This window comes from Lissotriton helveticus, chromosome 9, assembly GCF_964261635.1.
Source record: "Lissotriton helveticus chromosome 9, aLisHel1.1, whole genome shotgun sequence".
Lineage (NCBI taxonomy): Eukaryota > Metazoa > Chordata > Amphibia > Caudata > Salamandridae > Lissotriton > Lissotriton helveticus.
Genome location: NC_136070.1, coordinates 230,063,460 through 230,079,350, shown reverse-complemented (window position 1 = coordinate 230,079,350; position 15,891 = coordinate 230,063,460). Strand labels below are relative to the sequence as shown.

At 52.0% G+C, this 15,891-nt stretch overlaps 1 protein-coding gene across 1 annotated transcript in view; it reads left to right on the top strand.

Annotated features, from left to right (window-relative positions):
- Window positions 1-7,778: 7,778 nt before the first annotated feature.
- The window catches only part of VPS18 (VPS18 core subunit of CORVET and HOPS complexes), an 83,644-nt gene continuing 75,531 nt past the window's right edge, over window positions 7,779-15,891 (top strand). Inside the window, exon 1 of the mRNA XM_078659773.1 lies at window positions 7,779-8,019. Coding sequence (XP_078515899.1) covers window positions 7,929-8,019 — 91 coding nt within the window. The 5' untranslated portion in view covers window positions 7,779-7,928. The remainder of the gene's footprint in view (window positions 8,020-15,891) is intronic.

The window sequence follows — 15,891 nt, the reverse complement described above, 5'->3', positions numbered from 1 at the left end:
TAGCACTAACTATTAATTTACTTGAAACCGCTAAGAAAACTAAACGCGGGGCGTGGCCAAGATGGCGTCGGAGTAGGACGCTTTTTCCTACCTCTCCGGCGCCGATCCAGCAAAGCTGCTGATAGCGCGGCACCTGGCGTCCAGCTCGGCCTCTAATCGGTGGCGGAGATCACCAGGACACGGCGGAGGAGCACGGTGCCGTCGGAGAGGAGTGGGGGCATCCGGAGTGGCTGTGGGACCGGCGGAGCTCTGCGGCCTGTGGATCCCCGGTCTAAATTAGCAGAGGCCGGCCCGGCGTGTCGCGGGGCCCATCGCGACGGGGGAGACTCTTTCTGCGCCCCGCCCCCGCCTGAGTCCTCTTGCGGCAGCCGCCGGGGCTGCGGGCTGTTGCCGGAGGCGGTGAGGGGCAGCCACGATCTCCGGTGTGCCTTGGGGGTACCGGCGAGTAGCGGCCCGGAAAGCGGAGGAGACCCGGAGCCCTCGGTGAGGGGCGGCGCCACTGTGCCCAACCGGGTTGGGAGGCATAGTCCGGTTGAGTGACCCCCCTGCTCTGGACAGGAGAGGTGCGGAGGGAGCCCGGCCTGTTGACGGGGCCCGACGAGAGACGTGTTGGGGGAGCTGCCGGCCCCTGTTGCAGCGGCGACCTGGCGACTGCTGCTGTGGTGGTGCAAGGCCCGGGCCCCTTCTGTAGACTGCGCGGCGCCGCTGGTGCTGTGGGGGTGTAGCCACGCGGCGGAGGGACCTGACCTGCGAGGAGAGCGGAGGCCCCGGAGCATCGACCCGGAGGGGTGGTGGAGACCCCGGGCGCTTCCCAGAGGCCGCATTCAACCGGACAAGAGCTGTTGGACTTGGCGCGTGGAGACGAGCGCCGGCCCGGAGGGGGTGCTAACAGTGGACCGGCGCTCCAAGCAGGGTGAGGGCAATCGAGGCGGGCGCGGCCTCCTACGCTGCTGAGGGGCCCTAAAGGCTGCGTTTGGTGCCAGACTGGATGGTGTGTGGGCCGAGGGGACTGCTGCTGCTCGTTGCCTGTGCCCGGATTTCCAGAAGGGCTCCGGTCCTACGTTGTGAGCTGGTGCGAACTGGAGGTGCTGTTGGGGGTGCGTGCCTGGAGGTCCGGTGGTGATCTGAATAAGGAGCGTGACGCCGCCCTTTTGCCTGGCTCGTCCGGCTGTCTGGTGTCTGGGCGCCGGAGATTCGCTGGGAGCCTCTGGCCTGGAGCGGAGTGGTGGACGCAGAGTTGGGCTGCCCGCCGGGGCCAACTATTACGCCTGCAAGCCCGGATCCGGGCTCTGCTTGGTTCTGGTGGTGACTGGTGGATCGTTCGCCCTGTTGCAGGGCGCCCGGCATTATGGCTAACCAGCCCCGCAAGGGACGCGTGGTGAAGGACGGCGCAGCTAAATCATCACAGCAGCCGGCGTCCCCCGGTGCCAGTGGGTCGCCCAGAATGTCCGATGACGAGGCCCCGGCCACTAAGGCTTTTATGACCGAACTTTTTGCTTCCATCAAGGAGGACATCTCCGAGCTGCGGGCGCAGCTGGCCTCTGACCTCCGGGACGTACGGAGAGACGTTGATGGGATTGGTGAAAGAGTGGCGACTCTTGAGGACCATGATTTGGGCACGGCCAACGATGTCCACTTACTCCAACAAGACGTCCTTCGCCTTACGGAGCAAAACTTGGACCTGCAGGCACACATGGAGGACCTTGAGAACCGCTCCCGGCGGAATAACATTCGCATTAAAGCGGTGCCATGGGATGGCGAGTCGGGAGACCTGCGAGGCTATGTGAAGGAATTGTTTCTGCAGATCTTGGATGAAGACGATGTGACGGATATCCAGATGGACAGAGTCCATCGCGTTGGTTTGCCCAGGAGAGGGGGGGGGCCGCCCCCAGACATCCTTGTCTGTGTTCATGACTTTCAATTGAAGGAGCGCATCCTCCGGAAGGCTAGGGCCATAAATTCGCTGCAATTTCGGGAACATCATCCTCAACTTTTTCAGGACCTAGCGGCATCTACACTTCAAAAGAGGAGGGATTTTAGACCGGTGACTTCCCTTCTGCGGGAACGCAACATCGCATATTCTTGGGGGCACCCCTTCAGGATCATCTTCAGGTGGCAGAATCGACTGATGCAGATACGCTCCCTGCAGGAAGCGAAGGAGCTCTTGGGTTTGGATGAGGCTGCCCCGTCCCAGGGGTCGAGTGCATCCCCGTCTCGGAGGCGACGTCGGACATCTTCATGGCATAGAGTGGGGTCCTCTCCGACGCGGGGGCGCCCGGACCGCGATGCCAGCCAGCAGGAGAGAGGGAGTGCAGTGGCTTCAGTAGCTTCAGCGACGGTGCCGGCGTCACAGGCCAGCTCCGGAGCGGCGTGACGGTGACTTGATAATGCGGATCGGCGCTGGAGGGGGCATGGACCCCCCCGGTCTGGGTGAATGGAAGTACTTTTGGAGAAGACTCCCCAGACCGTGACCTTGGGAGGAACCGAGATGGTCTCCCTACCCTGTCCCCGGAGTGGTCGGTGCTTCGTGACCTGTGGACCACTGGGACTGATGAGTATAATTTTCACTGTTTCTGTTCTGTTTACACTTTCACTGTTCCCCTTTTCTTCAGGGGGCGGTTGGTTTGAGGGGGGGGAGGGGGTGGGAAATGTTGGTGGCGACTGGAGTGATTCTTGGCATGTACGGTGGGTCTGGTGTGGTATGGAAGTGGCGTGTGGGGGGTTGACTATGGCGCTGGGGGATCTACGGGAGGCGGGGGGTCGGGATGGGGAGGCGCGGGAGGGATCTAGGGGTCGCATGTCACTGTTCCCCTTGAGCGGAGGATGGCTGACTGTAGGGCGGGGGGGCCCGATGCTGTTTATAGAGAGTGTTGGGTTGTGGGACCATCATGCCGCTTAGTATAGGGACGTGGAATGTTAAAGGCCTGAACTCGCCGCAGAAGAGGCAGAAGGTGTGGAAGTATGTAACTGATCATCAGTTGGATGTTGTGGGGCTCCAGGAGACCCACCTGGCGCGTAAGGACGAGCTGCGCCTTCGTCATAAGGCGTTTCCCATCATTTATAGGTCTTCGGCGTCCACAAAGCATAGAGGGGTGGCTCTCCTGTTTCGTTCTACGCTGCACTTCCAGCCCCACGATGTCTGTAGTGATAAGGATGGACGCTGGCTGCTGGTGAAGGGGCTTGTTCAGGGGAGGCTTTGTACGTTTGTGGTGGTGTACGTCCCTAACGCTGGTCAGAATCAGTTTTTGCAGGGACTGTTGCAGCGGGTGGGGGACTTTGCGGAAGGGCACTTGTTCCTTTTAGGGGACTTTAACCTGGTATGGGATGCGAATGTGGATAGCTCTGGGGCCCGTAGGGTACATACAGGGGTGTTTTCCCCCTCCTCGCAGCAGGTGGTTGGGGATCTGGGTCTGGTCGACAGTTGGCGCTTCTTCCACCCTGCCTCCCGGGATTACACCTTTTTTTCGCATGTCCATCAATCATACTCCCGACTGGACCACATTTTTATTAGCCAGGCGCTTAGGGGGGATGTCCTTGACTCCGTCATTCTTCCACTCTCGGTATCTGACCATAGTCTCCTGGTGCTTAGCCTCCGGTGGTCCTCACCTGGTGATGGGCAAAGGAAATGGTATTTCCCGGCATCGGTAGTGCGGGACGATGTCTCTAGTAAGGCACTGCGTAAGGCCATCAGGGACTTTCTCGAGCTGAACCCAGTGTCGGACACGTCGGTCTCCAACACTTGGGACGCTTTGAAGGCTTCCATCAGGGGCACTTGCTTGGGACTCAATGCAAATCTTAATAAAGCACGGCGCAAGGATAGGGAAGCTCTGGAGGCTGAATTGGCGGTCCTTGAGCAGGCTCACAAGCTTAACCCCTCTAGAGTTACCCTCCGGCCTTTGACCGCGGTTCGTGGGAAACTGAGGGCCCACTACAATAACAGGGCCGAATTGACGCTATTGCGGTTAGGCAGGCAATCTTATTCTTGCGGTAACAAAGTGGGCAGACATTTGGCGAGGCAGCTGCGAGATAGGCGGGAGCGTGAGTATATCGGGGGGATTAGGGACGCTGCGGGTGAGCTACATCACCGGGACGAGCAAAAGGCAGCCATTTTTGGCCGTTTTTATGGAGACCTTTATACTGGAGACGAGCTGGACGCGGAGTCCCAGAAGCAGTATCTGCAGCGCTTACCCCTTCCCCAGGTGTCCAGAGAGTGGAATGAGGTCCTGGAGGCTCCAATTACCAGGGAAGAGGTACTCGGGGCTATTAAGAACCTGAAATTGCACAAGGCCCCTGGGCCGGACGGATACACTGCCGTCTTCTATAAGACGTTCGCCTCTGACCTTTGCGACTTACTGGTGACCCTCTTTAACGACATGGCTGAGACCGGCTCTTCGACGGGCTCCCTGGCCGAGGCGGTTATAACGGTCCTGCCGAAGCCGGGGAAAGATCCCACCCAGTGTGCCTCGTTTCACCCCATAGCGCTCCTTAACTTGGATGCGAAGTTATACTCGACAATCTTGGCGCGTAGAATGCAGGATCTGTTACCTGCGATCATACACCCTGACCAGTCCGGGTTTATCAAGGGGCGCCAGACTCACGACAATACCCGCAGAGTTGTGCATCTCATTGAAAAGGCGGACAGGTTTCGCATCCCGGCGGTCCTGGTGGGGTTGGATGCCGAGAAGGCATTCGACCGTGTGGACTGGCGCTTCCTGTTTCATACGATGACGGCTTTTGGCTTTTCGGAAAAGTTCATTACCATGGTGAGGGCTAATTTTTGCAGTCCTAGATCTCGGGTGGGAATCAATGGCCACTTGTCTGCATTCTTCCCGCATTCCAGGGGTACTAGGCAGGGTTGCCCCCTTTCCCCTCTCCTGTTCGCGTTGAGCATTGAGCCCCTGGCGGTGGCGATTAGGGAACATGAGGGTATACGGGGCATTCCGTTCGCGGGAGAGCAGCACAAGATCACGCTCTTCGCGGATGACGTACTTCTTTCCATTGCTGATCCTGAACGCTCGTTGCCTTGTGTTAGGGAGACCCTGCTGGAATATGAAGTGGTCGCAGGCTTCAAGGTTAATTACAGCAAGTCGCATGTCCTGAATCTCACTCTATCGCCTGCGGATGCGGAACGTTTGCGCACTTTGACGCCTTTGGCCTGGGCTGCTGACTCGCTTGTCTACTTGGGGGTCCGCTTGACCCCCACTGTGGGCGGGCTATTCGCGGCTAATTTCCCTTCTTTGCTGGCAAAGACTAGAGCCGATTTGGACAAATGGAAACCTAAATTTTTATCATGGCTGGGTAGAATCCATGCTATAAAGATGGTCCTCCTTCCCAAATATTTGTACTTATTTCAGGCCCTCCCCATCCCTCTGGACGGCGACTTTTTTCGGCGCCTTAGAACGCAGATCTTGCGATTTGTGTGGCAAGGGGGCCGAGCGCGTTTGTCCTTTGCCTTACTACGTAGACCGAGAGTCGAGGGCGGGGTGGGGCTTCCTGACCTCCAGCTTTATTACAAGGCGGCGCAACTGCGAATTTTAGTAGAATGGTCGCAGCAGACGTCGGAGAAGCATTGGCTCCATATGGACCGGAGTGTGGCGGGAAGGTCGGTTTGGGACCTGGCTTGGAAGCCTAGGAGGGACCGCCCCTTAAATGCGTACATAAGTACGCCTATAGGTACTGTCCTGAAGGTGTGGGATGCGCTGGTTGGGGACGATCGTTGGACTACGTTCCCCTCACCCTTCACGCCCTTGCACTTCAACCCGGCATTCCCGCCGGCTCAGCGAGAGGGGGCCTTCGATGCGTGGAGGGAGGGGGGATGTAGGGCTTTGACTCACCTGTTCCATGGTCAGGCCCCCCTCACTTTTGCGAACTGCGTGAGGGACTATGGGGTTCCCCAGAATGACCAATACCGTCATGCGCAACTGCTCCACTGGGCCACATCGCCGGGGGTACGGGAGGCAGCCACGCGGCCACCCTCCACTTTTGAGGCCTTCCTGCTACGGACGTCGGTGATGAAAGGGGCTATCTCCTTCATATATCAGCTCTTGCTTCGGTCGGCAATCTCGCCTAGACCTAGGTATATGGACCAGTGGGAAGAGATGCTGGGGAGAACTGTCTTGGATGCTGAGTGGACAGCGTTATGGCGGGATATCTCGAAGTTTAATCATTCACTTCACGCCCACCTTAAGACTCTTATGCAATGGTATTTATGTCCGACCAGGCTTCATCGCTTCTATCCGGCCGCCTCCGATAAATGTTGGAGGGGTTGCGGGTTTCTGGGGGACTTTCGCCACATCTGGTGGGACTGTCCGGTGATTCGGCCATATTGGGACGAGATTCTCTCGCACATTAAGGAACTGCTGCAGTATCCCATTGAGGACTCAATGGCCTCTGTTCTCCTGGGTCTCCGAGACCCCGGCCTAGAGCATCAGACCAAAGCGGACAAGAAGATTTTGTGGCTGTGCCTGGGTGCTGCCAAGCTTACACTGGCAGCTGCCTGGAAACAGAAGGAGGCGCCGGCAATCTCGCTGTGGCACGCGCGCCTGTGGAAACTTCTGAGTTTGGAAAGAATGGCGGACGTCTTCCTTGGTAATTATAAGAACTTCCAATTCCAGTGGGGTCCGTTGGTGAAATTTCTGTCCAAGGGCTTACCATCCGCGGTCTGTCCCGCGTCCCTGAGGTCACTTCATTTATTTCAGGTCTAATTTTGTTGTCTGGAGGAGGTTTGGTTTGAGTGAGTCGCCACCGTGGGGGGAGGGAGTGGGTGGGGGGGGGGGGAGTTCTGTTTACTGGTATGTGGTTCACCGAGGAGCATGGCAAGGATGTCTGGCCTAGCTCTTTGGCCCTGCCGGACTATGGACATGTTGGCCCGGCTATATGTTGCGCTTGTTGAGAGACTACCGCCATGGGCACATGCCGAGCACTGACTTTGCTTCTGTTATCACGAATTTGATGCTCTGTGCTTTTGTTTTGCTCCCGGAAGGGTCTATCTCGAGAGGTACTGATTGCTTCCTGGTGAACTTCATATGTGTACTGTTATTTTGAAAATGAAAAATAAAAATTTTACAAAAAAAAGAAAACTAAACGCCCTCTCTACACTCCCTGCGCCTAATCTCCTCAGCAAGCTACGCAATGCTCGCTTCCCTGCCGCTCCGTCTAACGCGCTCCTGGACCCTACCATTATGCGCGAAATCCGCAGGGGGAGACGTCTCGCGCCGCTCCCCCTGCGGAGCCATTCTGTCCAGGCTCTCCCAGATGCAGCGTTCAATTAAAACAACTTGTTCCTGTTTTTGCCAAAGGCCTCTCTTATACGTTCATTTATTTAAGGAAAATTCATATCCGACCAACACCCCCAAAGACTGGATCGAGTATAAGTAAGACTATAAGTAATAAAGATTACTAGTAAGTAGTTTCTCTGCATTCGCCCGTGTCTTTTTTCAAAACCTCCCTCTGCCTGTTTACAAAATTTGGCATGTATGCTACAGAGCAGCAGTTATTGGCTTCCGAATCTTTTCGAAGGAGGCACAGTAGAAAAAAGTTAATTTTGTTGCATGTGTGAGCGTGAGTCAAAACGCAATAAACTATCTAAAAAACGTAAAATTGCTTAAAAAGGCAAGACACATCGTTTTAATTAAAATTTTAAACAACTTAACAGGAGCATGCATGCTGTCAATTTCAGAACCACACTTGCCGCACTGGAAGTATTAGGGCGGCAATCAAAGTCCAAATCTAGTCCGTTGTCTATGTCTATGCGTGTCAGTGCAGGCGGTCACGTGGCTGTCAGCTGAGCCGCGATCTTCTTCCGGGTGCGATGCCGCTTGTGCTGCTGCTGATGGGCTGTTGCTTCGGAGCGTTAACGGGCCGGGGCTGAGGCTGCAGCGCGGGGAGGGTGAGGTGGGACAGCGGTGGGGCCCTGTGGCGGACTCAGCATGGCATCCATCCTAGACGAATATGAGGATTCACTGTCCCGACCGCTCACTCAGAGCCAGGGCCGCGGAAGCATTGGGGTCCCCCTGTCTGGTAAGTTTAGGTGGGGCTGCGTAGTAACGTTTCTATCAATACTGCAGCCGGTGCAGTGTCACCGGGACCAAGATGCGCGAGGGGCCACTGCGCCGCCATTATGTGTATTTTTACTACGGCATTCTGGCCTTTTGACATTACCTCTAGAGTCCATGGCAGGCTTACTTCTCCCATGGGCCTCAGAAAGTAGTTGTTTTATTATACCGCTCACTCCCAGTCCTGTCACGAGCATCTCTTCTCCGGTACAGGGCCGCCGACGATGCTTGGGGTAGGCGTGTCCGCAGACGCCTTCAGTAGGGTGAGTTGCCTCTTTCCATGCAAGTGTGCATCGCAGTGCATCTAAAAGGATCTACGCCTGCGAGAACTGCACTTTTATGCCTCCAGTTCAACCACTGAAGCATAAACTCCTTAAGGCAACGGACAGTCACCAAAATGTGATTGTCACGGGACCCTCCAAAGAGCACTCCATTAGATGAAAATAATTGTGTAGAGGCTGGTTACTTGGACACCACAACGATACTCTTCCCCAGCTGTGTACCCTCTCAAAGTTGTAGGTTTATTATTGTTGGGTTCTAGCCTTGTATATGTGCTTTGTGCTAGACATGCATTCATTTTGGGTACCTAGGCTTGCAGCATGTGGATTCATGGAGATAAAGTCTGTGTCGAGATAGGGTTGTGGTTAGGGAGTTACTTTGTATGTGGCACCTGGATACCTAGCCTTAGTATTAGTCCCACTTCGCTCAGCTTGCAACATTGTTTGATAAGATAAATCTACCTATGTCACTAGTAGATTTTAATTTGTTTGGGCCAAATGTAGGAGCTCAACAATGGATGACTTCTGTATCATCACAGACGAGGCCAGTGCTGGTATGGGTGGACCCCACAAGAGCATTGCCAGTTTGGACTTGATGGGGCTAGACAGACCTTTTGGGCCAGAGCCCTTGTTCTACTGAAACCTGTAAGTTAAAATATAATCATCTGCTTCAGCCAGCATCCCATACTGCTAAACCCCACAGTCTCAGGAAGGCCTAGACAATACAAACACTCACATATCGTTCAAGTTAAACATAGACCCATCCTCCTGCACATCCCACTGACTACCACACAAACCATCAAAATACAGAATTCTTTCCCAGTCATGCTCATTAACGCTTTCTCTGCAGTACTCTACGCACAAGACATTGCATACATTATCACCTATTACAAGCTTGACACCCGCTTCTTTATATTAAAATGGCTTAGTCCCATATCCTCGCACACCCTAAAAATGTTTCTTTTCACACACTAAAGCATCCATCATGTGAACCGTGCACATAAGAAGGGAGGAGGCTTAGTTGTCAGCTACAAGTCCTCTTTGTCCTGCACTGTAGGCAAACCAGTGACATTCGATCCATGGTGCTCCTGGGAATGCCACTTCCCTCTCTTTGCAATTCACACTGCCACCTTTCATTTCAACTACAGACCTCCCTGGCAGAACAAATACTTTATTGATGAATTCTTGGATCTTGTCACCTCTTCATCCATCGAACACCCCCACACCACCCTCTTGGATCTCTTCAACCTCCCTCACAACAAAAGTTACCCCCCCCCCCCCCCCAAAAAAACAGCCTTTACCAGGTTCAGCACATCACTCAACCAAAAAGCTCCAAATGCTAAATCCTCAACTTAGTCTTCTCAACAATCCTATGTAAACCACCAATACCCATTCACAGACCAATCTCTTCTCCATCCCTGTTTCCCTGCTGAGCGTCCAAGATGAACCCAGAAGAGCAGACCTAACTTTAGGATCCTTTAAATAATCTATTGTTGGAACTCATTTCTCGCCCTGCGAACTCCTCGCCCATTTCAACATGAGCTCCCTACTAAATTACTTCAACACTGTTTGAAAAACGATGTGAATATTCACACGCCATTTAGAACTTAAGTGAAAGTTAGAACATTTAGCACCCTGGTAGTCTAAAGACCTCTCTGAACATAAACGCTCCAGTCACAGAAAAGAAAATTAAAGGAAAACTGAGCTTCCAATGACCTCATGGTACTGGAGACACTCCACACATCACACAGACGGCTCATTGCATCAACCAAAGCAAAGTACTACACAGACACGGTAAATGAAGCTACAATAACCCATGTAAGCACTTTTGCTTTTATCATCATATACTCTCACCAGTCTCCACTTCCCTGCTACCCCCAGATTCTTGTGCCTTCCTCATGGTGGAGCCATCTTGAGCATTGTCTTAAAGCTCTTAAAATGCTCAATTCCGTGTCGCTGCCCTGCCTGACTTTTCCATAATACCCTGTGCTCTTAAAAAAGTAGTCACTCTGTTTAGTGACAGTCTGTAATAATCTACCACAATTTATTTCTGTGCATAATGTAAAAAGAAACAAGGGCATGCTTTTCCCTTCTTTCAGAACATAAAAAAGTTTGGCTTGCGTACCTGCTGTCCACTGCAAGCATGGACAATTATTCATAAGAGCTATCTAAACTAGTCTTCTTACAGTCTTGTAAGCCTACACTATGCCTTGAAATATTCTGAGATCTTTGTAAACATGTATATAGTCTCGGTTTGAGGTTTGGGTACATATGATTTAAGCCATGTGGAACACCGTTATTTATAATTTCTTCATAAAAGTGCAATAAGAAATAATATATAGAGAAGAGTGGGTATTGGTTTAGCACCTTTCAAACTTCTGTCTTTTCATGGTTTATTATTGCAAGTAAGTTGGAAAGTGTGTGTATTCTTTGATATGACACACCATATGTTAATTGCTGATTTATGTTTTTTTTGCTTAGCAAGTGTTGCTGTTTGGATGCCTTAGCCTACCATAAAGCCACAGTGCTATTCCCTAAATGACTTTGTGTGTTTCTTTATTTTACTTTGTTAAGATGTCACTCAGTTTGCAGCTTTTTTTGTTAACAAAGTAAATACGTGTGCACACACATGCTTTCTTAGTTTCAAGAATGCTGCAGTTTTGATTAATGAATCACACTGCAAAGTACAAACCAAAAGAAGCTTTTTCTGTTGTTTATTTTCACTACATTTTCATTAGAAATGCAGTGTTTTATTATCATGTCCATCATAGCCAGTAATGAAGGATCAGTGTAAACATAGAGGTTTTAGTTTCTGTTCAGTGAGTGTTTTTGTTAGAGCAGATTTACACTTTAATATGTGAATATTATTATTAATATTCCATGGTTTTTTAACTACTACTTCAAATAAGTCCTACATTACACCTGTCTTACCCATCAATCCTTACCTACCATACCAAACTACCCTACTTATCTTACTCTACCTAAGACAACAACCTACTTGACATATGTTCTCCTCCGCAGTGCATATTTTATGCTTCCCTGGGATGACAGATTTTAAAACAAGCATTTACAATGCAACGGTTTCGCCTTACAGAAAGTTAGACACGCTTTCAGTTTTAGTAGAGGAGACCCCTTGCCTCCCACTGCAGCTGAAGCATTTCAGCGCTGTGAATTAACCCCCTCCTGGGAGAGTTAGCTCTACTTTTTCAGAGAACTTTTAAGGCATCTGCAAAGTGGACTCTGGCCCAGGGCCCCAGCCTTTCAAAGGGGGTGGGAGTGAAGGGGAGGTGTGGTGTGAAAGAGCCAGCTCTGTTCTACAGATTTTTGCGCTCATCACTTAGATTAATTTTTAAAGACAATCTTGGAAATAGTTTATTTTTTTATTTATTTTTAATGTATATTACAGACATTTTGCAGACAAAATGTGTTATACAAGGAAGCCATAGCTGGATGGATTAGTGAAAGTATGAATGGATGAGTGAAGGGGTGAATGGAATGATGAGGGAAAGGATGGATAGATGAGTGAATGCAATGGGGGGCTGAGCAGAGAGTGCATCAGTGAAGGGACGGTGCAAGGAGAGGCTGAGGAGAGTGCAGCAGTGAAGGGACAGTGCAGGGACAGTGCAGGGAGAGGCTGAGGAGAGAGTGCATCAGTAAAGGGACAGTGCAGGGAGAGGCTGAGCAGAGAGTGCAGCAGTGAAGGGACGGTGCAGGGAGAAGCTGAGGAGAGTGCAGCAGTAAAAGGACGGTGCAGTGGGGGGCTGAGCAGAGAGTGCAGCAGTAAAAGGACGGAGCAGTGGGGGGCTGAGCATAGAGTGCAGCAGTGAAGGGACGGTGCAGTGGGACTGAGGAGAGAGTGTAGCAGTGAAGGGATAATGCAGTGAGAGGCTGAGGAGAGTGCAGCAGTGAAGGGACGGTGCAGTGGGGAGGAGGAGTGAGTGCAGCAGTGAAGTGACGGTGCAGTGAGAGGCTGAGGAGAGTGCAGCAGCGAAGGGACGGTGCAAGGAGAGGCTAAGGAGAGAGTGCAGCAATAAAGGGACGGTGCAGGGAGAGGCTGAGGAGAGAGTGCATCAGTGAAGGGATGGTGCAGGGAGAGGCTGAGGAGAGAGTGCAGCAGTGAAGGGATGGTGCAGTGAGAGACTGAGGAGAGTGCACCAGTGAAGGGACGGTGCAGGGAGAGGCTGAAGAGAGTGCAGCAGTGAAGGGACGATGCAATTGGAGGCTGAGCAGAGAGTGCATCAGTGAATGGACGGTGCAGGGAGAGGCTGAGGAGAGAGTGCAGCAGTGAAGGGATGGTGCAGTGAGAGACTGAAGAGAGTGCAGCAGTGAAGGGATGGTGCAGTGAGAGGCTGAGGAGAGTGCAGCAGTGAAGGGACAGTACCGTGAGAGGCTGAGAGAGAGTGCAGCAGTGAGTGATGGTGCAGTGGAGGAGTGAGGGCTGCAGCCTGGATGGGGGGGCTGAGCAGAGAGTGAAGCGATGGCGCAGGGAGAGGCTGAGGAGAGAGTGCTGCAGTGAAGCGATGGTGCAGTGAGAGGCTGAGGAAAGTGCAGCAGTGAAGGGACGATGCAATGGGGGGTTGAACAGAGAGTGCATCAGTGAAGGGACGGTGCAGGGAGAGGCTGAGGAGAGTGAAGGGACGATGCAATGGGGAGCTGAGCAGAGAGTGCATCAGTGAAGGGACGGTGCAGGGAGAGGCTGAGGAGAGTGCATCAGTGAAGGGACAGTGCAGGGAGAGGCTGAGGAGAGAGTGCAGCAGTGAAAGGATGGTGCAGTGAGAGACTGAGGAGAGTGCAGCATTAAAAGGACGGTGCAGTGGGGGGCTGAGCAGAGAGTGCAGCAGTGAAGGGACTGTAACAGGGAAGAGACGGTATAGTGGAGCTGAGGAGAGAGTGAAGGGATGGTGCAGTAAGAGGCTGAGGAGAGTGCATCAGTGAAGCGATGGTACCGTGAGAGGCTGAGGAGAGAGTGCAGCAGTGAGTGATGTTGCAGTGGAGGAGTGAGGGCTGCAGCCTGGATGGGGGGGGGCTGAGCAGAGAGTACAGCAGTGAAGCGATGGCGCAGGGAGAGGCTGAGGAGAGAGTGCAGCAGTAAAAGGACAGTGCAGTGTAAAAATAAAAATATGCCTTACCTCTAACATAAACTAAAATCAACATACATACCTGTCTGAACAACTCCGTGCACAGCGGTGCACATCGCTGAAGGGAATCGCCACGGGCCATGTTGAACCTAGAAAAGAGAGAATAAACATAAGATTAGCAAACAAAAAACAAAATGCTTACCTCTGAACGAAAACAGAGACAGAGAGTGAGGTAGTGAAAGAGAGTGAAAGTGACTTAGTGATATAGAAATAGAGAGAGTGAGGTAGTGAGACAGAGAGAGTGAGGTAGTGAAAGAGTGAGTTAGTGATGGAGAGTGATTTTGGTGGTAGTGAGATAGAAACAATGAGTGATGCTGTGACATAGTGAGATAGAGAAGGACTGAGGTAGTTTAAGAGAGAGTGAAAGTGACTTAGTGAGATAGAGAGAGAGTGAGTTAGTGAGATAGAGAGTGACGTAGTGAGTTGGAGAGAGAGAGTGAGCTAGTGAGATAGAGAGTGAGTCAGCGAGAGAGTGTTGTAGTTATTTTTTGAGTGAGTGACTTGTGTTATAGTTGAGAGTGATATGGAAATAGATAGAGTGATGTTATGGAGAGAGTTAGTGAGAGAGAGAGTGAGATAGTGTTATAGATATAATTTGAGTAGTGATGTAGTTATTTTTGTTTTGTGGGAGAGTGAAGTAGATATAGAGTGAGGTAGTGAGAGAGAGTGAGGTAGTGAAAGAATGAGGTAGTGAGGGTGAGAGTTGTGCTGTATTGAGATAGAAACAGAGAGATGTTGTGAAGTAGTGAGCTAGAGAGAGAGTGAGGTAGTGTATGAGAGAGTGAAAGTGAGTTAGTGTATTTGAGAGAGAGAGAGAGAGAGAGAGAGAGAGAGAGAGAGAGAGAGAGAGAGCGGTAGTGAGATAGAGAGAGAGTGAAGTAGTGAGTTAGAGAGAGAGTGAAGTTGTGTGGTAGTGAGAGAGTGATGTAGTGAACTTTAGAGAGAGTGTTGTGATATAGTGAGAGAGAGATAGTGAGATAGAAATAGAGTGAGGTAGTATATAGAGAAAGTGTGAGGTAGTGAGATAGAGAGAGAGTGAAGCAGTGAGTTAGAGAGAGAGAGAGAGAGAGAGTGAAGTTGTGAGGTAGTGAGAGAGTGTTGTAGTGAATTTTTGAGAGTGTCATGATATAGTGAGGCAGTGAGATAGTGAGATAGTAATAGATAGAGTGAGGTAGTGATGTAGAGAGGGTGAGGTAGTGAGATAGAGAGAGTGAAGTTGTGAAGTAGTGTGTTAGAGAGATAGTTACTGTGGTAGTGATATTGTGATGCTGTGAGAAAGAGAGTTGAGTAGTGAGGTAGAGATTGAGGTAGAGAGAGTGAATGAGAGATAGTGTAGTAGTGTGAGAGATAGTGAGGTAGTGAGAGAGATAGTGAGTTAGTGAAAGAGAGAGTGGGGTAGTGAGAGTGAGGTAGTGAGAGAGAGAGTTTGAAGGGACGGTATAGTGGAGCTGAGGTGAGAGTGAAGGGATGGTACCGTAAGAGGCTGAGGAGAGAGTGCAGCAGTGAGTGATGGTGCAGTGGAGGAGTGAGGGCTGCAGCCTGGATGGGGTGGCTGAGCAGAGAGTGCAGCAATGAAGGGACGATGTAATGGGGGGCTGAGCAGAGAGTGCGTCAGTGAAGGGATGGTGCAGGGAGAGGCTGAGGAGAGTGCAGCAGTGAAGGGACGATGCAATGGGGGCTGAGCAGAGAGTGCATCAGTGAAGGGACGGTGCAAGGAGAGGCTGAGGAGAGTGCATCAGTGAAGGGACAGTGCAGGGAGAGGCTGAGCAGAGAGTGCATCAGTGAATGGACGGTGCAGGGAGAGGCTGTAGAGAGAGTGCATCAGTGAAGGGAAGGTGCAGGGAGAGGCTGTGGAGAGAGTGCATCAGTGAAGGGACTGTACAGTGGGACTGAGGAGAGAGCGTAGCAGTGAAGGGATAATGCAGTGAGAGGCTGAGGAGAGTGCACCAGTGAAGGGACGGTGCAGGGAGAGGCTGAGGAGAGTGCAGCAGTGAAGGGACGATGCAATGGGGGGGCTGAGCAGAGAGTGCATGAGTGAAGGGACGGTGCAGGGAGAGGCTGAAGGGAGTGCAGCAGTGAAGGGACGATGCAATGGGAGGCTGAGCAGAGAGTGCATCAGTGAATGGACGGTGCAGGGAGAGGCTGTAGAGAGAGTGCATCAGTGAAGGGACGGTGCAGGGAGAGGCTGTGGAGAGAGTGCATCAGTGAAGGGACGGTGCAGGGAGAGGCTGAGGAGAGAGTGCAGCAGTGAAGGGATGGTGCAGTGAGAGACTGAAGAGAGTGCAGCAGTGAAGGGATAGTACCGTGAGAGGCTGAGAGAGAGTGCAGCAGTGAGTGATGGTGCAGTGGAGGAGTGAGGGCTGCAGCCTGGATGGGGGGCTGAGCAGAGAGTGCAGCAGTGAAGTGATGGCGCAGGAAGAG